Source organism: Corapipo altera, unplaced genomic scaffold (assembly GCF_003945725.1).
Source record: "Corapipo altera isolate COAL_440 unplaced genomic scaffold, ASM394572v1 61281, whole genome shotgun sequence".
Lineage (NCBI taxonomy): Eukaryota > Metazoa > Chordata > Aves > Passeriformes > Pipridae > Corapipo > Corapipo altera.
Window position 1 is genome coordinate 461,223 of NW_020884921.1, and position 25,361 is coordinate 486,583.

At 36.0% G+C, this 25,361-nt stretch overlaps 1 protein-coding gene across 1 annotated transcript in view; it reads right to left on the reverse strand.

The window, feature by feature from the left end:
• Window positions 1-25,361, reverse strand: part of MAN2A1 (mannosidase alpha class 2A member 1) — a 111,437-nt gene that overhangs the window by 11,712 nt on the left and 74,364 nt on the right. The window contains exons 16-19 of the mRNA XM_027656847.1: window positions 18,050-18,164; window positions 15,102-15,235; window positions 13,875-14,016; window positions 11,063-11,196 (exon numbers count right to left, since the gene is read on the reverse strand). Coding sequence (XP_027512648.1) covers window positions 11,063-11,196; window positions 13,875-14,016; window positions 15,102-15,235; window positions 18,050-18,164 — 525 coding nt within the window. The remainder of the gene's footprint in view (window positions 1-11,062; window positions 11,197-13,874; window positions 14,017-15,101; window positions 15,236-18,049; window positions 18,165-25,361) is intronic.

Consider the following 25,361-nt stretch of genomic DNA (forward strand, 5'->3'; position numbering starts at 1 on the left):
GAAGATTGAGAAGGGACACTTCAAATCACACTGCCCCCTAGGTACATCACAGTCATGAAAGGATTGGAGTACATCTTTCCCCTCTCAATCTACTGATCCCAAATTTAAACAGGACTCTCAGGAAAGAGAGATGAGAAGGGTTTGCCCATGCAAACAATATATTTGGAAGAATAATTACTCTATACACACCTTCACCATGTGGATGGCTTTCAGCAGTACCCTGCTGATGCTAAGTAGAAGATATAGTCCCACAGTCTCCATCTAATTAAAGTACTGCTCTCTCAAAAGTGACGTTATTTCATCAACTTAAATGACAGCATTTATCATTCAAAGCGTGAACGGAGCTCCTCTGGTACCCTTACAAACATTAAGTACTGGTAACAATCTGATGAATGCCAGATCATGATGTGTCAGCTTAATGAGCTCTAATCGAAGCAAATACTGCCTTTTTAACCACCTTACAGTACATTCATATACACTTATCCAATTGGAAATAGTCTGTGTTGAAATACAATCACTTGAGTGACTTTGCAATACACGTAAACAAATAATTTAGGATTTTTCCTCATCATCAAAAGTAAACTTTCTGTTTTGAGGAAAAACAAACCATACTGCAGTATAAAACTATCTTACAATTTGCAACAAGTTCTAAGAATAACCTCATCTATAAAAAGTGCCTTTATATCATAAATGGGCTATTTTACTGATAATCACAGAAATAATAGAAAGGATTGGGTTGGAAAGGATGTTCAAGTTCTGACCCCTCTGCCTTTGGCAGGGATGCCACCTACTACATCAGGTTACTCAGAGCCCTGTCCAAACTTGCCTTGAACATTCCCAGGTTTGGGGTATCCCTGCCCTGGGCAAAGCATTTCAGTGCCTCTTTATCCTCTGAGTAAAGAGTTTCTTCCTAATATTCAACCTAAATCTCCCTTCTTTTAATTTAAAACCATTCCCCCTTTTCCTATCATCATCTGCCTCTGTAAAAAAGTCACTCTCCCTCCAAGAAAATACTCAGAGTGTTTTCTGGAAAGAGTCTAAATTGAGGAACTAATGCCCTTGATTAGGGGACAAAACCCCTAATCACTCTTGAAAAATCACTTATTAACTGAATATAAGAAATTATATGTAATAATGTAGAGAAGAAAGTAAAGCTGACACAGTGGATAACTGGACATGAATTGAGCTAATAGAAAACCAATGAACTTTTGAACACAGACAAGTAGTCTAAAAATTCCAATATAAAAGGAGAGAAACTGAGGCAGACAGTATATCAAATACATATCTTGAATATTTGCTCCTTCTCTAGACTTTTCTCTGCTATAAAAAAAGTCACAAAACAAATTTAATTATAACAGTAAATCCCCACTGGCACCTGAACTACCTGATCAAACATGCTGAAATGTGGATGCTGACTTTGGGTGTAAGCTCATTCAAATAAAATCTGGAAATAGAGAGAATTCTGGGCCTGCAAGATCAAGGGATGCAGACTAAAACAGTTTGATATATAACCACTTAGATTATTCCTGGAAAGAAAAAGTCTCTCATTCTCTCTCATGCTGTGTGAGGAAACAATTTATACCAACTTTCCCTCTCACCAACACGCAGCACTCTTCAAAGAAGAATGCTTCTGGACTGGAAAATCTAATCTGTGGAGTGAAAGACTTTTCAGGGCATCTTTAGTCCCAAAATATATGGAGACAATATTTTTAAATATCTCTTAATCATAAACTAGCAACTGAAAACAACCAAGAAGGTGAATCAAAGAATCCCAAAGACAAGTATGGAAAGAAAAATTTGTTTCTTTCTGTACAATTCAAAGATTGTATGAATCAGGATGTTTGATGAAATGCTGCTTCTGCATGAGAAACTGATCCTGTAATACTGTGCTAGGCTGCTTATCGGTAAGAAACAAACAGCTGACAACATTACTGATAATGTGAACTTCAGTTTTACAGCATGACAAAAGTAAGTGACAAGTGTACAAGTTTCGAGCTGGCTTCCCGCCAAGTCCCCCCAAAACTCGACAACAAGGACCCGCCTCCCAGAGAGGGAAAAGAGGGAAAAAAAAAACTAAGCAGCCAAAGCTATATCAAATATATATATATATATATTTTACATATGAGACAGATACACAAAAGGAGAATACCACACACCTGGGGGGGGGGAAAGGGAAAGGGAGAAAGACAAAAAGGGGCAAGGACCGAGCAAGTCAAACAGCCGCCGAAGGCAAACTAGCAGAAATCTCACCACTTCCCTTCGAACAGGCAGGTTGACCTGACGCGGCCCAAGGCTCTCCCCTCACGCGTGGCGGATAACGGCAGTCACTGTAGGCCTCGGCTCCAGATAAGCCCAACCGAAACAGGGACCCACCATTCTCGAACCTCGCTGGAGAGGAAGAGGACGCGATCCCTCCCACTGCCTTTATTTATACCTCCAGTTACGTAAAGGAATAGCATGGAATACTTCCGTGATCACTTTTCTAGTTCCTTCCTGGTTACAAGTTGGTCTCCAGGAAGGCCTAGAGTGAAACCACCACAGGGTAGATACCTGAGCTTTAAGATTGCATACACTTTACCCCAAATGCAAACATCTTGAATCCTTAGCTACAGTGCTCTCCACTTCAGGAAGAAGGAGTATCTAAACAGAAAGAGAGTGAGAAAATTGCACAACATTCTATACACACATTGCCCTAAAACTCCTAATTTAGAAGAGAAATTCAGATTTTATTTTGGACTGACACTAGTCAAGTTCATGCAATTGACATGAACCAGTAAATGGTTTCAAGGTAGCTACAGGTTTTACATGCAAGACTGCCTGGCTGTTATCTCACCAAGTGAAAATCAGATGCAGTTGTTTTAAATTCATTCCAAGTTGCACACTGTAATACAAAAAGAATAATCAAAGTCTGACAAGTTCTCAAAGTCCTCCTGATATGGATGAATCATTCCTTTTCTTCTGAGGTCAATATCTGGAGCTAGATTTTTGTGTAAAAACTCCTTGTGAGTTTGAGAAGGAAAGGAGAAAGATGCTGGACAAAGGACCTTACACCCATGACACAACAAACAGCAATTAGTCACTGATGAAAACTGGATTAATTCTTCTGAGCTGAGTAATTCCTTTTCAGTGTCCCAGAGTGTGATGTTCATGTAAGCATCTGTCAAAGAAAGCACTGACCATCACTTCAGGCAGGTTTGAAAATGGCTAGTGGTTGCAGAGGGAATTTTGTATGGAAATCAAATAAAGTGATAACAAGATCTTCTCTGAGCAGTGGGATTCAGAACATTTAAGATGTCAAAGCTCTGCAAGATTCTTCAGCAGAGCAATCTTAAAGTAATCTCTAAAAAAAAAAAAAAAAGCATGTCCTCTGCAAAAAATTAGACTTTTAGGAAAGGCTGGATAAGATGCAACTAGACATAACAGCCACAAATGTCAGTACTGAACAGGCAGCTATCTTGAAATCTTAAAAAGACTGTAAACGACTACTGATGCCAGATTATCTTCTACTATACCAGAGTATCAGGCTTTCCGAAATACTGGGGGTAAAACCCCAGATAAATATAAGGTTAGAATTGTTAATCTGTACATTTTTGTCAACAGTGACATATCCATCAGTTATGGTACATTTTTGCACATCAAAGCATTTTTATTTTTTTTTTTGCCATATGTTTCAAGTCCTTTATTGAGAATGATGATCTGGAATGCTGAAGGTCTTTTGATAGCTATTGAAGTGACCAGCAAAAGAGGACTCATCTAAGCAGAGTAAATCTGATAATATCTCTTTACTTCAGGGAATGTAAAATTTTCTATCAATTCACTTGGAGGTTGTTACACTGGAAATGCATGTCTGCCACACTAGGTGAAAGGAGTTTTTAAAGAAAAAGTGGAAATTCTGAGGCACCATAAAATATCCACAAGACTGCATGTTCACTTGGTGACTAAAATCACAACAGATTTTCTGTACTGCCTGTGCATTCTCAGCTGGCACTAAGACTGCAGATGAGGAAACCTGGGACTCCTACAGATAACCAAATCCAGGGAAATTTGGATCCACAGGAGGAACTCTTCCCAGTCTGTCAGAGCCAAATATGGTAGTCTCCAACACCAGGGGATTCCTCTCATTCCAGGCTGATAGATGGGACCCTGCTGTGGTTCTGTGCCTCCAACATCAATCAGGAGAAAGGCAGAGCATTATTCCCATTAAGGTATATATGTAAAAACATGGCCAGACATACACATCAGCAGAGAGCAACACCTTTGCCAGAACCCACTTAAGCAGAGCACATAACCCACATAAGCAGAACAGACAATCCAAATCTGATTGTGCCCTCCAGCTGATCAGGTCTGGAGTTCACTGGTTAAAGACCCTCACTTTCTTGATTTGTAAGTTAACAACCACTGATCTCTCAAAAACCAGGACTTTAAGCCTATCTGAAATGCAGCTCTGGACCTTAGGCCTCCAGATTCATCAGCTCAGACTTCACACTCTTCCAGGTGCCAGCCCCTTACCTCTCAGCTTGCATTTTGCTAGCTATTTACATGCACACATGGAAAACATAGGTCTGACCAGCAACTGGAAGCCAGTCCAATGGCCTCTCTCCCTCCAAAAACTGTCACACAGACCTCTTAGTCTAGTTGTTTCCTAGTCTACCTGATGTTGGCTAATGGTTCACACAGATTCAGAAAAGGTTGGGCACTTGCAAAGAAAGTAGATTTAATAATACAGAATGAGCTGTGGTGATTAAGCACTAGTCCTAATCAGACCCTTTTATGCTTTTTTACCCCTTATTTTTCACACTCATTACTCCTCAATCCTTTTCTTTCCTCTCCTGTGTCACTGTCACTGAACATTCCATAACAAACCTCTTATTTGAAAAACAAAAAAAGTCCCAAAATTCTCTTAGACTAGGGTAATTTCTGCTGATCCATCTTGTTCGGTTTCACACCAGGAACAGCCTCATTTTCTCCCTTTCATGGTCTCAGGAGCAGTTAGTGCTCCACTGCTCCACCTATCACTCTTCCTTTGGTGACTGTCAGTTCCTTGCATTTTATATAGTTAGTCTTTAATCAGATGCCATAACAGAAATCATGTTCTATAAAGAGATCATTTGAAGAACAGGTGCTTGCTGGTCTATGGAAGAGTGCAGATGGTGAAGAAAGTATCTAGTCACTACGACCATAAGCACATCACCATAATTACTGAGTTCAGTTAATATGCAGTCATCAATATAGTTAGATGAAAGCAAAAATACAGCATAACATGCTTTCTTTGATAATAAAAGTAATAAAAATAATAATAATAATAGTAATTTGTACTTCAGTTAGAGACTCTCCAGTTTTATTTCTTCTCCTCTAATTCTTTTTACAGTGCTTATATTGTTAATAATGGCACAGGAGAAGGGACTTAATGCCTAAATGAATAACCTATGCTAGCTCTGTGAAAGGGACATGGTGCTAGATTTTCCCTGATGAGTGGGAAGAGCTTATCCTGTTCCCGATGATGGCAGAAAACATGATCAGAAATTTTCTGGAGTTTTGATGAGGAAGTAGTCAACGTGCTTGCAACAAACATGGGTAGAGCCCTCCCCAAATCTTTGTTCGCGAAGCCTAGCCATGAGTTAAGCAAACTGATGATAAAGATAAAAACTACACAATAATATCTACTAACTTTTGCCCTGTAGAGGGCATTGAAAGTCTGTTCCTCATGTAAAGTTCTTGCTGCTGATGGAAACTGCTTGTTCCATGTGCAAGAGTTTGTTCCTGGGAAGTTATTTCATTAGAGAATTTAAGAAGAAGAAGAAGAAGGAGTTGCAGACTTTCTCTCTCCTTTAGGGAGGATCAGAATCCTACCACCAGAGCTTGCAGCAGGCATGAGTAGGCCCTCCTCGAAGTGGTGACATAGAAAAGTTTTTCAGACCTCAAACTGCACTAGCTTAGATAAACTCACAAAAGACTACAAAGAGGTCCACCCTCTGGCTTTGGTGAATTATATGAGCTAAAAGTGGAGGGAACAAGCTTGAACACCATGCATACTACTGAGGTTAAATTCTTTCTAACCAGAACTAGCAGGCAGATACACACAAATGAAGACAGATAAAAACAAACCAAGGAAAGTGATTCACTACTGAGACGTGCATAATTCCTGAAAAACAACATAAAAGAGACATAGCTGAAAGCCCAAAACCGAAGGGAAGGCAGTCCTATGTACTACCTACTTGAGCCATGAGCCAGCTACAAATGGCTGGTGACTTTTTACAGGATGAGAATGTTTAGGCCCTACAGCTTTCCACAGTAACACATGAATGGAGCTTGCAGACAAATCAGTCTTTATTTAAAATCTTTCTGCAACAAATCTTTGTCACTGTTTCATTAAAAAAAAAAAAAATTGTTGAAGGGAATTATGCTATAAAGTGCCCTGACATAAAAAAAGGACAGTGTTTGCCTGAAAGTAGATAGTATTTGTAGATAAACAAGAGATGGAAACATTATTCTTGACTAGCAGACACAAAGTTCCTGCATAAGAAATACAGTACAACCCATATAGTAGTAGCAGTAATAATAATTTAGTGTTTTAAGCAAAGCTGTAAAGAAGTAGCACATACCTGAATATGTCTCCAAATGAAGTAAGAAACTAGTGTTCCCTCTTTACTATATATATGTGGTAAGGCTCTAAAAAAGATGCATTGGGTTCTGTGTGACAGTAAGAGGGAAATGCCTTTTTTTTAAACTTCATTCTATATTTTATTTCATTCACCATAAAACCCTAAAACCTTAACATTCAGGATTTTCTATACATTTGATGAGTTCACTGTGGTAATTACAACTAAAAATTATATTGGAATATCTGAGCTTGTCATATATGGGCTTGAAAAAGCTTTTAAATTGTAATAATTAGGTCAATGTCAAGTTTCTGCTTTTTTGAAACATCAAGCAATTATGTTTGTTAAGGTGTAGTTACATATAGTACAGCAACGCACAGTATGTAGTATATAGCTACCATGTGAGGCATGCACATGCATTATAAATATGCACACCAAGGAAGTGGCAAATGCAACAGAATAATCAGGCAGAAGTTGCTGTATCACCAACCACACATTCGCAGAGAAAGTGGATACTGACAGATATTTAATAAGAAAAAGAGAGTAGTTGTATTTAGTGGAAGAAAGGGAGTTTGACTATCTTCCCACATATTTGTGATTTTATTTACTGCCTGCATCACTGTTTCGTTAAACAACCTCCCCCAAACCACAGCAACTATTTGAGCCACTGAATTTTGGCTATGAATCCAGGTAAATCAGTTGAGCAACTGAAGGCAAGGTATGAAATAGGAACCTGAAGAAGAAAGTATATGCCTGGTGTGGCATCTTTTCTACAGCTACGCCACTGATGAAATAAATGTATATTTATACTCCCTATAAATCCTACTTCTTTCATATTCTTACACTAATACAACATGCTAGGGTTCAGAAAGTAAAAAGGTATTGTTTATTTTTCCAAAACTTACAATAAATATAGAACAGTCTATATTTTCAAAAATAAGCATTTACTATTTTGACAGGCAAGTACTGATAACAGTACTCAGTTTCATTCTCAGTTAAATATTAATCCCTCCAATTTAAAATTGAAATGCATTCAGTTCTTGCTTAACAATCTGAGGAAAAAGAAGGTTTAATATTAGAAGAGAATTCAAAGAGATATTCAGAGCCAAAAAATGCTTGTAAGGACAAAATGAACATATAAGCAGAATTGGTTACAACTACTAGGATTAAAAGACCTATGTAGAAATTTTATCAAAACATAGTAAAAATATCTGAGCCCTGAAGGACACAATTATCAATAAATTATGTGAGTATAATGTAAAGTGAAATGAGATTTGTCCAGGTCTTACTACGTACACAGCTTACTTAATGAACAATACTGTCATTCTGAACAAACCTTTAGTAGTATCCAGCTTAGGGAAAAAAGTAACAACATCCAAACAGAGAACAAAACCTAAACACCTCCCCCCAAACCCTCCTACCTACACAAAAACAAACCCAAAAAGACAATTGTCTTCAACCTGAAGACAATATCAGGCAATATCAGAATGAGTATTTATGACTGATTTGATGGGCTAGAATTCAAGAGCCAAAACCCAGGTAGCATTAGGATTAGGAGCCTATTAGAATACAGACTGAGTATGCTAGCAATTATTATGAATTATTAAGAATTCTCCTCTATCTACCCGCCGGACAGGTGCGTCTTACACTTGAGGACATTCATGTGATTTGACTCTGCCATTAAAATTTACTGTTCAGGGTGGGAAAGTATTTCAGATATATAAATGAAAAGAAACTTTTGGTTGATACTGTCATAAACAAAAACATCCACAGTAATTTCACCAGTGATGCACATTTATTTTAATTAATCTTAAAGAACTGCATATCTTACACTTCATATACTCTCCTTTTACAGGGAAGTTTCTCAAAGAGTAGAAAACGTCCTATTCTTCAGAATTGTTTTTGAGAAAAGATAAAATGAAATATTTTGGAATATACATTAGGAAAAGCTTGTACTGGCAAAGATGTTAAGTGATCAAAAAGTTTCTCCTCCAATGGCTTTCATGATTCCTCCAGTCAATAATAAAATAAGGCTTGACAACAAAATCAGGGTCAGTGTATGAGTCACGCTGTAGCAAAATGCATATATAAACTGCATATAATTTCATCATCATTTTTTCTGACATGGCTATTTTTAAGTTATTATAACAACTACCTTCTGAGTAACAATGCACTAAAAAAACATGTTTGTACATTTAACAATAAAAAAAGGAGGCTACTACCCTTCCTTACTTTAACGTATCTGAAACATTACCATGAATCAGAAAATGTTACGGATGTTCAGATAAATTTCAAAAAACAAAATTCTAGAACACTCAATATAGGAAACAGGAATTCCAGATATAACACCAGAAAGAAAATGTTTCCTTGAAACATCTTTCTTGGCTCCTGGGTGTTGTGCACACTGTACCAGCTGGAACAATAGCACCTCTTTGGCTGTGCCTCCTCCCACATAGCTCTGATTCCACTTCTCTTTAAGTCTCCGGAAGAGTGTACAAGAAGTAACTGTCCTTAAAGTCCTCAACAGTTCTTTAAAACCACACACGGCATAAAGAGTTATGGGGAAAGGTAGATGCAGAAGCACAGGTATCCAAAACATCCCAGAAATTTTTTATTGTAGTAGGTAATTACAAGCCCTTTCTCCTTTCAAAGATTCTCAATAATTTGCACAGAATCTTTCAAAACTGTAGGAAAGAAAGGATTTTAACAAAAAAATTGTTAAACAAAATTGTTTAACAAAAAAGTTGTTACTCTACTGAGATGATGCCTGCCTGGTACCCCAAACAAACAGGCAAATATATCCAAAGACAAACGTAAATGTTTCACTAACTCAAAAATACCAGAGTTGTTTAGGTTGCCTTTATTCTAAATTGAGGTAACCTAAAATATTTTCTGATACAGTGTTTTAGTATGAAGTAGCAGTGCTTTTCTGAAATTAAACTTACAGCCAACCCCACTTCACCAGGCACTGTTGCAGTTTGCAGAGGAATGTGTAAGGTCTCTATTAGAAGGAAGTAACTAAGAAGCTTCCTTGGAGGAATGGCACCAAACATGCTCTAACCCATCACATCTCCTTTATGGTCTGAAAGGATGACTAATCTTTTATGTCTGTTCTGACACAAAAATAGACCTGCTTTGAGCAGGAACTAAACTGGAAGACTTCCAGAGGTACCTTTTAGTGAGTTATTTAATGGTTCTATGGAAAACACTAAAACTGCACACGGTGTCAATGTACGCACCATTGCACTAACTGATTTGATCTACTTCTGTTGTTTCAAATTATTTGATAATGTAAACATAGATTTCCATGTCCAGTAATTCTTACTTACCAGCTTCACATTCTAATTTAATACAATACAAATTACCCTGGGCACTAAAGAATTTTTTGGTGGCAGTACAGATCTCTCTGCAGGTTTCTTCTTGTAAGGACAGATTAACCTGTACACTGCTCATTGTTGTCAAAGCTAGACTTGCTGCTGAACTCAGGTTAGCATAGACAGTTGCACACCCCACTGGTAAATGCAGTTAATATGCAGCCTGTGTTATACATGATGAGGAACTAGAAAATCAAAATGACATGTACAACTGTCAATCATTAAGTGGTGAAAATTAGCTTTCAGCTTCATATTATCATCCTCTCATAGTGGTTAATGACACCCATTATAAACCAGAATTAATTCCAATTTATCTGCATATTCATTAGTAGCTCAGTATACAACCTCTCATCTTTAGCTATGCAATGATTTTAAAATATACTCAGTGCTGTCATCACAATTCTACTGCCTCAGCATGAAGACATACTTCTTGTTTTGTCCTTCTCAAAAATGATAGGAAAACAAACAAAGTGATAAAATACAAAGAACTGAAAAAAACCTGAAGTTATTCAAAAGACTAAGACACAAAAAGACAAAGTGAGGTCTGTGCAAGTATAAAAAAACCCTTAAAACAAAATGGTCTCAATTTTCCTAGAATCGTAATGAACTGATAAGGTTCCTATGTCTGGCATCTAAATATTTCCACTTAATTCTTATTTCCTAAGAATATTAAATTCATAAGAGGTTTTCTCTTTCTACCCATTCAACTGAATTAATTTGTCAACCTTTGTTCAGACCCATTTAACACTGTTAAGAAGCAGAACTCATGCTCATTAGCAAATTTTTAAAGGCATGATAAATAAAAAAGAATTAAAAAAAAAAAGCGAGACTTCCACAACCAAAATTCATACATTGAAGTGTGAGTGAGAAAGTACATGCTGCAGGATTTGAGTGAGGAATAGAAAAGACGAAGTCTTTTAGAAGAGCATATGCAAGCAAGAGGACAAAACTTGGACTTGGAAGATATGTTTCCTTAGTTCTACAGCTCAGGGAATAATTTCTTTACTGAGTTCATTGCTGCTGCAACAGAAATAAATATTTATATGTTAATTAGCAAAAAACCAAAAAAATCCAGACAGTGAATCCTACCACATCTGTCCCATGTCTTCTTTCCAACAGAAGTCGGAAGACATTAGCTGTAATCTTGTTATCTTGAACACCTTGTCCAAGGCCACGGTTGTCATCCTGCATAAGTCGGCGATCCATGATCACTTCCAGCTGACCTAAAAGAACAATACAAGGATTATACTAGTAACAAGAATATGTAAAGTTCTATTAAACATAAGAAAACTTCTCTGAAACATCACTTATTAAAAAAATCATAATATTTCTTAAGTATGGAAGAGGAAGAACTGATCAGTATTATTAGGACTGATTATCAGAAGAGTTAATACCATTAGACCTCCCAAATATATTTTTTTCCTTTCTTTGCTTTTGTTTCACAGTTGAAGGCAGAAGGTAAAATAGATATTCAATAGGAGTATATAAACACACACAATCCCTTCTTGTAAGGTTAATTTCACTTGTGGGAATAGGAAAGAACTTTGCACTAGATAAGCACTGAGTGTGAAGTTCAGCGTTTATATGAACTGCAGCATTGCCATACAGAATAGCTCTTTAAGCATGATGTTAAATCATGAATAGTCTTATGGACAATGAAGTTCACCTCTTTTCAAGTATGTATCTCCAAAGGGAAACCAGCTCAGGGCATGTAATTAGACTGTTAAGGTTTTTGTACACTGAATCTTCAAACAAGCGTACTGGTTTCCTAAATAAAAGTTGGACGACTGAAATACTTGTATCATGAATAAGAAATGCACAATTTAAGCTTCTAGAAAAGGTTCTGCTTAGTAAGGTAGGTTTTTTTACACTTCAATGTTCTACAAACATTTATCTGATTTTCTTAAATACTTGTTCTTCCCTTCCCTCAAGTAATATCAGATTTTGTTTATCCAGGACAGAGGTCAGCTGGCAATGAGTAAGAAAAAAACCGCTATTTTGAATTAAGGTCCTGTTCATATCAATCTGAGATGGTGGGTTATGCACACTATGTCAGTCACAGATACAGAGCTACTGAGGGCGCTTGCCTAAATTGTAATGTTTTTGAATTTTCTTCCATGATCCCTTTGAGTTCCTGAAGGGCCTTCAGAAGAAAAGACATAAAGCGTATGATATTCAGCAACCACTGAAGCTTCAGCTGCATTTTTTTTCTTTTCTAAAGAATCCAACATGCCCTTAGGGCAATGGTAGTAAACTCAGTTATTTAGTGAAATATTATTTAATGATAACAAGTTAGATGAACACTTTTTTTTTTTTTTTGGTAGGGAGAGAGTAAATATTTGATGTTGGTATATCTTACCCTCGAGTGACATAATAGAGTTTGTCAAAGAGTGACATGGTAAGGAAATAAATGCCATAACCAGGCATGGGACACATCTGCTGCTCTTTTATTTAACTGGAGTAGGCAAAAAGCCTCTTATGCCCTCTGACAGATTTAAAACAAGTGCTCACAGAAAGTCAGTTTCTTCCGGATGCTTAACTGCAAAATGTCAAGCAGTGGCAGTCTTCCTTAATTTTATGACAGAAAGCGGGAGTGTCTGCGAATTTAGATGGTGCGTTATTCTGTGATGCAGAGACTAAGACTGTTAAAGAGCAAATACAGACACTATTACAAGGTAACAGAGCCTCTGCACACTAATTTAGTCCCCAATACCTATGTAACGAGTGCATACCAACATTTGGTAGTGTCAAGTTTATTGGTAAGATCAGGCTAATAGAAATTTGGGTTCCAGCAAGGGGAGGCAGGAAAAAATGTGGTTTGGGCCTTCTATCCAGTGGTCTTGGTACAAAAGGCTGGTATTTTCCACGGTGGTTTTATTAAAGCATTAGTCAGTGTTAAGTCCTTGCCCTAAAATACATTAGGTTTGCTAATACCGCCACCAATACAGCATAGTATTCCCCTTTTGTCAGAACAGAGTATCCATGATATTTTTCTTAAAAGGAAGTGGGAAGTAGGTTTTTTGCACAGTTTCTGACAGACTTTCTTCTCATGAGTATTCATTGCATTGTTTTTCAAAACCATATAAATTTAAACTGGCAATATCTATTACAGCAAGGAATTATATATCTTCAGTTATGAATTATATACCTTATTTTACCCACTACTTCTAGCTTTATTTGAATACCTCCCAATTCTGACAGCAGTATAGACTCAATAACTGGTCTCTGCTTCCAACTCTCCCAGCCATTCATTGCACCCTTCTCTGCTCTGAGGGCCAAGACTGTCGTTTTTGGAATTCCTAATATGAATTGATTTTTCAAAGTGCTCCATTAAATTTGTAAGGTATGCTTGTTGACTCTTACCAAGGGTCATATTTATGTTTTATTTCACTAACACTAATCTTTAAAAAAAAGCTGCTCTTGTTTTTCCTAGAAAGAGAGTTAGGCTATACTGTATAAAACTTAAGACTAGTGCTGTTTATTCTAAAGCAAAAAAAAATGAACAAAAAACATGATCAGCATCATTCGTAAGTCCTCTGTACTGTACCAGGGCAGTACAAAAAGGAACAAACCCTTTAGTTTTGCTGTTTCATCCTTGAGTTCCATCAGAGTTCTTGGGTGAAAAATACCTAGTTTTGAGAATTTATTGCTCCTTTTGTCTTTTTCACAATCTTTTTCCTCTGCCCCTAGTTTGAGGCAGGTCTTTCATTGCAGCTGACAGATCTCATTTAGGAACAAGCTCTTCCTCCTCTTTTACAGACATATTCTAAAACCTGTCAGAGTTGGAGAAACTTATTTCCTTTCTTCCAATGCTTGTAGGTAGGTTTGGTAATCTCTGAATTAACTATTTCAGAAAAACATGAAGGATAAGCCTTTATCATATCTATCATTTTATATTTACCATTTTTCAAGCTTGCAACACCTAGAGACTGAGCTGAATGCAGTGTCAAACGAACACCAACATCTTGAATATAAGCCATTGTAGTCATAGGATAGATATTTGCTTGAAGAGGTAACTTGCTCATCATCAGTCTAGGCTGGATCTGCAATATGGACACAAACTTCAATAAAGTACATTCTTTTTGTGTATATAAACGTCAAAGACATTTTTAAACATTTATTCCATGTGCCTTGGAAGAACAATCACCATGAAAGCACTCATTCCACTGTATTATTTAGCTTTTTGGAGATTTGTGGCTAAAATTACCGCTTTGGAAATGATAACTTTGGTGTACTTTTAGATCAAAGAATATTTTAAAAAATGTGAAAGATCCATCAAGGGAATCTATGAAAAGGATTATCACAGTTATAGAATGAGAGAAAATTTTTTCTCCTCTAGAGAGCAAGCAGTGAATAGATTCAAGCAGAAAAGGAATTGTTGATTTATAATGTGAACTTATTAAAGTGCTAGTCAAATTCTTAAATGGTACATGACAAATGAGTAGTAATATTAAAATTACATTTAAATATTCACTGTCTCCAGCAAAATGCAGTACAGTACTACACTATAACTGGAAAAACAGTAGTCTCTTATTCAGCAGGCAAGGCTTTCAATGTATTTGGAAAACTATTCTTAGCAAGGAAGGAAGGTAAGGCAAAACAATATTTTTTTTCCTTTCTTTTGTGCGTGCTGCAGGGTTGAAGTTAAGACAATAGCCACACTATATTTCATCAGATGCATCACCAATAAAACATAACACATCTGAAAATACTTCGCTTATTTACAACTCAGCTACAAGGAGCTGTTCTCTGAGTCGCTGGTCCTTATACACATCTGTTATTGTGCTATCCAAAGGGTTCTAATTAAATAGAACAAGTAGAGGAAAAGAAGGCATGGAGATATACAAACAACTACATGGTGGTTTGTCATAACTTGCCTTTCTATAATTTTTAAGTTAAAAAGGATATAAAGGAATATTCAACAAACTCCTTAAAAGCAGTTACTTCTTCATCTGGTCTACATCAAATTTTATACAGATGCATATTAAAAAGCACTTCTCCTCTTAAATGATTAGTGCAGTTTAACATGAGAGTTTGATTAATCTAACTCAAGATCTTTACATTCAGAAGGATTTAAATAGTCAAAACCTGACACCCTAGGCTTTTATAATTAATAGATGACAATTACCTGATATCCATTAAGATCAGTATAGAATCTATTTCGACTGTTAATGTCAGATGAAATTCTCATTGCAAGTTCACGATTATATTCTCCTCTAATGTCCACAATATTGGAAACTTCAAGAGACTGTCCTTCCAAACCTACATGAGAAAAGATGCATTTAAAATCTCTCAATTTTTAAAAGTGATTGCCACATATGAAAGAATGACTGTGTTCCCAGAAGAAAATTATCTAGTTTTGCAGTGCTAGTTTTTGTTTTTCTGTTATACCTAACCAGATACTGGAGGCCACTTCAGTGCTGTCTTTAAAAGCAGCTAATATCCTGGAGCAAGACCTGGTAATTCACAAACAAGAATGAAGTTACTTACTTCTTGATCGAACTGTTTGTCTGAGCATGAAACTCTGAGCAACTGTTTTAACCATGAGAGGGAGAATCTTTCTTTAGGACAGTGAATTAAGAAACTGTGCTGATATGACCACAACCAGGACACAAAACCTTGTTGACAGGGAAAAGATTCCTATTCATTAAAAGAAGGATTAGGTATCTGAAAATGCCAAAAAATTGTTCAGTGGGATTATTTTTTTTCTACAGTGCCTAGTACTGAAAATTAAATACCTTTAATAATAGCCTGACCTTTTCAAACAGTTCAAGACACAGTTTGGAGCAGAATCATACCATCATTCAGCGTGATCACTTCCATCCTTTCCATAACCTAATGGGACTAACAACTGTGAAAAGAATTCCACCAAGCAGAACAGAGATATGTATTTTTTATCTCAACTGCTTTAAAATCTGAATGCCACCTGAGCAGTACCAGTAACTGTTAAATTGTTAACATCTACCAATGGTTATTATAATATAGTGCTAAATGAAAAACATTCAGTTCAGGTAATTACTTCTATTTTCCCAAACCTAGTCTGGAAGAAGTAGATTTATAGGCTCCACTTTTATGTTCTTAGTCATAGATTTTCCAACTATTTAAAGCAGGACTATAAAGGTATGAGGACACTGCAAAGGATAAAGTAGTTTTACTTAGAATTTTTAAATTACCAGATTCAAAATTACTTTCAGTCTTTTACTACTACATAATTTGAATTAATACAAAACTACAACTATGAAGATAATATAACATAAACTTCTGATTAAAAGAAACAACAAAATCATGCTGATATCAAAACAAGATGCCAATGGTAGCAGAAATTAAAAACCACTCAATTGTCAATTACTGAACAGAGTTGTCAATGCAGAGTATTTTCTGCTCAAAATAACAGATTTCTAAAGCCAAAAGTGGTAAAAGCAGTGTTTTACCAAAATTGCTGAAGAAGCTGTAGGACTCAGAAGCATTGTCCAACAGTTGGATTAGCCACACAATCAGGCTTGCTCTCCGATGGCAAGCAGGGTAGGTTACAACAGGACACCAGGTCTTTATTTAAAAATAAAATGTATGTTATGCATATACAGCTATTGATTTCTTTCCACATATTTTGTTATTGTACCTACTTAGTAAGGCTTCAAAACATCTCATTTTAATTGAAATAATGCTATATAAATAACTTTCCTTACAAAGCCCAGGAAACAGACTCCAGCAAAACAATGATGCAAAGCTATCAAATTTTAAATTTTGCAAAAGAAAACTTCGCATGAAGAAATTAATGAAAACATGCCGAAAAATGAACAGAAAATACATAAAATACATTTTGCATCATTTTTCCTTTTAAAAGCTGTACGCATGGTACAGGACTTCACCGTGATGACTGAATATCTAATTGTGTAAGTATTGAAACATTGTGATGAATTAAAATTTGTCAGGGAAAAAAAAAGAAGAAAAAACTAGAGAGTTCACTCACAAAGAAAGATAAACAGATCATCATCAACAGATGATGTCAATACCAGTTTTGAAATCTAAAAGAAAGAAGGAAAAGAACAAGGAAGGCTTTCAAAGTACTTATAGCATCATTATTTGGTTTCGAAGGTGTTTAGGGAAAATAATTAAATACTATAAATAAGATTTTAAAAACCACAAAGACAGTTTTGACACCTATGGTAAAAGTAATGGTAATACAAAATGTAAGTTCCTTCCAGTGTTGAAAACATTAACCACTGCTTCCTTACTCCAGTAAATACAAATAGATGAACAACGGAAAATGCATGTTTCTTAGTTACAGAAAGATACACTTAAGCATGTTAACATTCTAGAGGAAAATAAATGTATTCAATTGCACTATGATTTCCTCCCTCTTTTATATTTTTAACTGGCCAATTTAATCAAGTTTGGAAGGGTACAGACTTTCCAAAATTACTCTTTACCTAGAATGTTCTTGGAAATCAGCACCTGAACAGCAGAGAAACAAAAAACCAAAAGCCTTACTGAAGAAAAAGCAAGCAAAACTGATACAATGTTATGTCCTAAGAGCAAATAAGTTGATATTTGGTGCTGGTGCCTCTCAGCAGACACAGTCAACTCTGTCATAAGCTCTTCCAGGCAAATGAAGGACATAACAGAGGAAGCTCACAGATAACAAAGCTTACAGTTGAGAAATAAACTAGACTTCTCTACTAATGCCACTAATATTCACCCTTATGGTCTTTGCAGCTTTAGAGAAGATACTGTTGTACCTCAGTCAGGAAGCTTGAAACTATGAAAGAAACCACATCATCTCCAAGATATTTCCATTTTTTTTCCTCATTGTCAAAATTTACAGTTACTTACAGCATTCAGATGACTCAGTAAAGTTTGGAGAGGTACCTCCAACAAATCTGTTGAGTTTAAGTATACCATGACTTAATGACTACCATGATACTCAGAGAGGAATCATGATGCACTTGACCCATAAAGAGTTCAGTTTGATGAATTTTACACTAGTTCAGAAGTGCACTTAAACATTAAAAAGGCATCCGAGACTGTAGTGATGAAAAATAACTGCCAAGAGAGACAGAATTTCACAACTCTTACCCTGGACTTTATATAGGCGCATGGTATGTGTCACATGGTGAAAAAAACAAACAACTTCTGAGAAAATCCTTCCATGAGCAACTCTTATGGTAGGTGGATCTGTAAAAATATAAGGCTACAAAAAGAAAAGAGAAAGTCAGAGTAAGTATTTTGAAAGTTTTGCATAAATATAGTGTCAATAAAACAAAGTATTTAATAAATATTAAATAGTATTTTATTTTTTACACTTTTTTTTATTTTTTACTGTTCTATGTCTAAGTCTAGTCTAAGAGATTAAAATCAAAAGATTACCCCCAATTTCAAATTCAGCATTTTCTCCTCAGAGTCTCACTTTTTCTTTACCTGAAATTAGGCTGTCTCATTACATATTTCACAGGTATTTTATGAGGATTAATGGATAAAAGGTCTACACACTAAGGTATTAATATTGCATAGATTTGGGTTGAGCTTTTTGGCTATCAAAATCTTAATTGCTAACCAGTAATCAATTACTACACTTCCATAATGGTTAACAGTTTACTCTATGAGTGGTACACCCTGCACAAGGAAAGCTGCCTCTACCTTGTCTTATGGATCAATTTGCATATCCTTTTGAAAGAGAAAGCTTTTTCTTTGTCAGAAGCAGCTACAGGTGCCAGTGGAGCTCCTTGGAATGCAGGGTAGGGCTGGGAATCATTAAGAAATGTCAATGAGGACTGTGGCTTATTACTAATGCCTCCCAAAGAATAGGACAAATTTTGCATATAGTCAAATCAAAGAGATGAAGAAAATTGTTTTTCCATGTAATCAGGATATTCTGGGTCTTGACTAGGCAAATGATGATGTTTTTTAAAAACAGTTGATTCCAACTAAACTGTATACACCAGTAGGAAATAGATGGGTGGCTGCAAAGGTAAAAAAAGAGTTAAATATTGAGTGTGTACAATGCCAAAACTGAAAATACAACACATGCAACTACTACTATAAGGAAACAGCTATAAATAAAGACTTCACTCAAAAAAAACCCATCCCAAATACTTGAAAAGCATGTTATGCAGAGAGATCTAAGCAGAAAGCTCTCAGAGGGTGACTGTCTCCCTTCTGTATGTACCAGTGTCATAAGGACAGATCACAGTCTTTCTTCAAGCAACAAAATCAAAGATCAAATGTATCTTGAGGAAAGGTGGAAATCAAGCTTACATATATACAGACACATGTTAGAGAAGAATAAGTACAGGTAAATATCATCCAATATTCTTTGAGCATATAACTGTATGTATATTTACAGAGAAGATTTCAGGATGTATTATATAAAAGAAGAAATGAAAGAGACTTTCAGAGACTAAAAGCTTGCCTTTTCTATTCACATACATACTCTTAGACCTTCAGACAGAATACTGTTTAATAAAAGCTCTGACAGTGCTCCAAGAAACAACTCTGCAACTATGAACTACAGGAATACTTTGTTCAGGAGTTTGAAAGAGGAATTATAGTTGCTTACAGTTTGACAAGATGGTTTGGTTTAGGGAGAGACGCTTTTTTCTACTGACCACCTTACCCAGTTCATCAATACAAACCCCAAAAGAGTGTTTTGGAGTTCTTGACAGTCTACATGAAAAAATTATTAAATACTTCCATGGGGTCTCATCTTGTCAACAAGACAGACAAATGTTATCTATTATGAAAAGTCAATTTGCTAGCTGAGAAACACAGGAGGAGTATGGTATTCAGAGGGTACATAAGCCAGATGAACTAATATGTTGAGATAAAGGGAATTTGAAGACCAGATCTTAGGTTAGAATTTGAGCTGGCTTTTGGGTTCTCTTATTTCCACGAAAAACTGTCAAGATCCGTAACTGTAGACTGAATTTTTCCCTTTTGGCAGAAGAGGTGCTATCTCCTTTTCTATCACACACAGGTAGAGAAGACAAACTCATTTAATCTGTGACTACATGCTCCTGGAAGTTAAAAATCCCACAGAGGAATGGGATTACTGACCAGAAGCTGGAATAATCAAACCCTTCAAAATCCTACCTGCAACACAAATATACTCAAGTTAGCAATGACGGACTGAAACATCAACTAAAGGAACTCCCAGACAATGAACTGAGAAAGCTGAGGTCTTCAGGACAAGCAAATACTCTCAGCAATTTACCTAGGAGAATGTTACTTACTCAAACATCTTATGGTATTATTTCTGTTGTTTGCACGAACGTTTCTCACTAGGACTCTCACTGGAGCCAACCAGCAAAATGGAGAAGTGCTAGACGAGTAACAACGGAATATAAAAGGTTGTGCACTTAATAGAAAAAATTACCTGAAGCAATTTCCAAAACCAAACATTGAAAAGATCAAACCAAACAAACCAAAAACCAAACAAAAATAAACAAAAAATCCCCACTCCACAAAACAAAATGAAAACATCACTTAAAGGAACTCTTTTCCATTGAGCTTTTTAGTACAAAACATGATGGTGAAATTGACAACAGCTATCAAAATACAAAGAAAGTTGAAATTAGACGGATTTAATAGCTCTTGGATTCTGGGCTATAGCCACAAATACTAAGTTCACACAAAAGAGTCTCAAGACTGCACAGGTAGCCAAATCAGTTTCTCTTCTGAAGATAAGGCAACCACTCACACCATTCTGAACTATACAGAAAGATGAGTTGATAGAAAAGGAATCGTAATTTTGCAGATACTGCCTGAAACTGATGATTTTTTAAAAATAATAATTCATAATTTCACTAGCATATGCATTGAGAGAAATGTATCAAAACCAGTTTGCAAGCCCCTAATTCAGACACAGTGCTAGGAAAAGGCACAAAGGAGGAAGATGATTTACAGACAAGTTCTTACTGATACAAAGAGTGGCAACATGATGTATATCCAAGTTCTGAAGGATGACTGATGTTTCCCGATTGTTGGGCGAACAGGAAAAATGAAGGAAAAATATGGTACTGACAGAACAGGAAACTCTCCTAATTCATATTTAGTGGTTAGAAAAGCACTAATCCTGGAAAGTGATTTGTTGATAGTCACTAGGAGACATCCTATAAAGAGATAATTGCCCAGGTTTGCCTCACCAAAAACACTTCAATGAATCAGGCTTTTAAGCAGGAAAACATCTTTATGCATTGAATGTGCAATTATTCTCATATCATTATAAAGATCCTTGGAGAGATGCACAGGCCTGTGAAATGATCCTCGTCCTGGACCTGAACCACAAAGGTACTTTTGACATGAAAATGTGACTGAGAGGCCATGTGGAAAGAACAAACAACAACACTTATTTGCAAAACTGACTTGACAAAGCCCCAGTCTGAATTCAGTTTTAAGTCTGCTTTGAAAATGATCTTGGACTAACAGACCTTCCAGCATGAAGGAATAGTAATTAGTCACACCTTAAATTAGGAATAAAAATATTTTGGTCTCATATCCAGTGGTTGGTCTAAAGACTTCACATTCTACAGAGTTAAAATAAATAATTGTTACAAAATCTGTTCCACTCAGCTCCACTGGAATGAAATTCATTGCACAAGATTCAGCAACCTGCTGAAGGAGGTTTTGTTGTGTCTGGAAAGCAGTATTTTTCAGAAACAGGATAACAGAAATATGGGTCAAAGGGTCCAGAAACCATTTTTCTGTACTCATATTCAAGAAAAATACAACAACCTTCCTTTGAAAGAAAGTGGGCAGGAGGGTTGGGGAGTAGGAAGCTAGAAATTTTAACACAGAATACTTAGAGTAAAATAATACCCCATTGTTTCCTAGGATGTCTTAAAATAATCAAAGCGGGTTCTAGAGGGTGGAGATAACTGGAGAGATACCTTCACCTAAAGATTTACTGCCTTGTACAGAAGATAGCATGGCATATTGCAGCCTGAAAGTATGAAGCATGGGCAGTAAGCCTTTCTCCTTGTAGTCAAGTAAAGCACTACTAACCCTCTTAGTGTGATCAGGAAATTTCTGTTGATGTGGATGTCAAACTATGCCCAGGGGAAAGTTTTCCAACACAGGTGAATTGCTCTCGATAGGTCTGAGATTTTAAAAAAGAACTCAAGACAAAGCCTTCCAGAACAGTTGTTTCTCAATAGCAGATTACCTTTCATTTGGCAGGATTTGAGATTAAATTGGGCTAATCACATGTATTTTAACTCTAGCACTAGAAATCCTGCAGGGAAAAAAAAGATCTCTTTTCTTATATAATCTGTTAGTACATAAGTACCTATGGGAGCTAGTACATATGCAGAATCATACACCTAGCGGCCTGAGGGATTATCAAAATTTCCTGTGTCTACAAAAAAACCATCACTTTGATACTGAAAAAATTATTTGTGAAACAAAAAAATCAACTACTCACATTGATCCCACAAGCATTTAGCATCTGACTCTTTGGAAAAAAATCTGCTTTTCTCTATTCCCTACGGATATTAAAAGGGCTCATAAAAAGTCATCACATATTGCCTTGACTACATAGAAGAAAATCTAGACATTTCACTGTTTCAAAGTTTATTGAATACTGTTTTCTTTCCCCCCCAGATCTAAAGATATACAGAATCACAAGAAATAAAAACATGTTTTTCCTTCATAGATGGGATGCTTTTGTTTGTATTTGTTGTGAGGTCCAAGCAAATCCATTTCTTCCAAACCTTGATAACACTGTTAATGAGTAAAGTGGCACTGACAGTTAAAAAAACTAAGATGCTGCCTTTTCCCCTGGTGTTTTCCTTTTGCTCTATTTTGCAGAAAATACAAAGGCACAGTAGTAGGACTGTCCTACCTCTAGAGCTGCAGCATGGAGTCCCTGCTCTGTATCAGTGTTCTGGACTTTGCACTGGTGTCTTGGTCTGAGAGTCTTACTGAACTGGTTTCACAGTTTCACTCTTTGGAGACAGCAGGGTCAGAATATCCCATTACAAGACCCTGTGCCACAACACCAATGGCAATGTTTTCCACGGTGTCATACACCCTGAAGTCCAGCAATTCTTTCAAGAGCAGTGACAAAAAGATACCAGTGCTCTGTGCAGCTTCTATTTAATACTCTGCAAATCACTGTCACTAACCCAGGTCTCTGCTGATGTCCAGGATAACGCTTATACCAGAGGCCTAACCACTTCTTAGCCAGAATGCACTTGTTACAGCACACCAGGCCAGTTTTAGGTCAGCCACGAGGATGATAAATCCAATGAAACTCGTGAAAGGTTTAGATCCATGGACATTACACTACACAGACCATCATCTGCAGAAAACTTCTACTTATAACAGCCTACTGATGACCAGAAATGCATTGTATCTGTCTGTTGTTCTAAACTGCAAACCTAGCATATTACAGCTCCAAGTTTCCAAAATTAAACCGTCGGAAGAACCCAACAGCAAAATGTCACTTTAAGTACTATGGTTAGACAGATGATTAAACTAAATGAAGAAAAAAAATTCCTGATCACTGCAGAACTAAAAGTAAAGTAAACCAAAAGACTTATCAGATGACAAATTAACCAATTAACGATGGCAAAGACAGGATATAACTGTACTCACATGAAAGGAAAATAATCCAACATAAAAAACAATAATTCTTTGCAAATTTTGCAGTAATACATAGCGTGAGTGGGATAGGAAAAAAAGAAAAACAAAACACCTAGCCAAAAATCAAGAAAGCTGCCTGTAATCTACCCTACTGCCAATTCAAAGAAGGATTGAGAAAATGTTAGTCAATCTATATCACACTGAGAACCCTGAACAGATGGTGTTTCTTTTCAGACAGAAAGTGTTAGTTTAAACTGTTTTAGAAACTACTATAGAATTATGTTGTTATTCCCAGTGGGACAACTTAATTAAATTAGTGTTATTAAAATGCAAGCCAAATGAGCCTTATGGTGAGGCATAATATTAATGAAGCAGAGTTTTCAGGAGCATCATGATTTCATTTTTATTGCATAAAATGTTACAAAAGCTGAACACTACCCTTTTTAATGTTAACTAAAAATGCACTTTAATTTAATTTTTCTTTTCTAACTCTGCTTGCAGACATGTGACAGACCTTTTCTGTTTAAACCACAGCATTTTGCTACCTAGATTTTTTCAGACTATTTTTATAAAGCAAATAGCTTAACAGTGTAGTTAAAACTATATAACTGTTAGATTTAATGATTATTGCTTTTACAAGAAAAAAGATGAATTATCATATACAATGAAAGTAGTTAGTGTGACCATGCAGCAGGTGAAAGGTAAAAATTAAAAACCATAACCAATATTTTTCAGGTATTCACAGACCAAAAACACTGACATATAAAATTAAGAATAAGTAAACCCTGTTTAACATATCTGAAGTAAACAATTATGAAACTGAAGAAACAATTATGAAATAGTTTAAAACTCTCAACTCACAGACCTCAAAATGTGTGCTGCTAGGAGAGACTGCTAAAAGAAAAGGAAACTGTTCTGTCCTTTGCAGACTGCTTTACAGATATAACAGGAAAAAAAAAAAAGGAAGCCTAACACCTTTCCCTGCTCAAAAAACCCTAGAATGATTACTCTTGCCTATTTCCTGAAGCAGTAAACATAGAACTCCCAGTTTGCCTTATGCATGCAACTTAGGTTTTCACAGAAGAAACTTAGCAGAAGAAATATGCCACAAACTAGCTAGCTTCATAAATGTTCATTATTTTATGATTTGCTTTCTGAAATATCACCTTTCTAGTTCCAAAAGGGGTATAGTAGATTCCGTATGGTAATTAAGTTAGTGTAAAAACACTGCCATTTCTGAATTTCCAGTTTCAAAAGTAAGAGGACTAGCTGTTACTCTTCAGTAATTATACAGCTAAAAATACAGATAACCCCAGGCAACTAAATCAGAACAGTTGCTTCCTACTCTGTCTTTACATTCACCAATTGGCACTCAGTTTCTTAACTACTGTACTAAACTAAATATGCTAATATCAGTTTGAAAAGTACTGTGCTCTGAACCAGAAGCTCCTCATTCATAATAAAAAATATTAAAAATCAGAAAAATAAAAAAGCAGGAATTACTCAGTATGAATTTCACCATGAAAAGTGACTTCTTTTATGGTTGATGACTTCTTTTATGGTATGAATAATGGTCACATCTCACTGGACTACTTGCAAGGGTAACATTTCAACTTTTTTGGTGTATCAGAAATATTCTCCATATTTTTGCATTTCCAGATTTCTACTGTATTTTTACTCTGATTTTACTCTGTATTTTAACTCTAGGGTTATTTAGTATGGACTCTTGCCAATCATTTCAATAACTGATGTCATTATGTCTATCCACACAATTTTTATTTCAGTTTTGAGAAAAAACAGCTCTTCC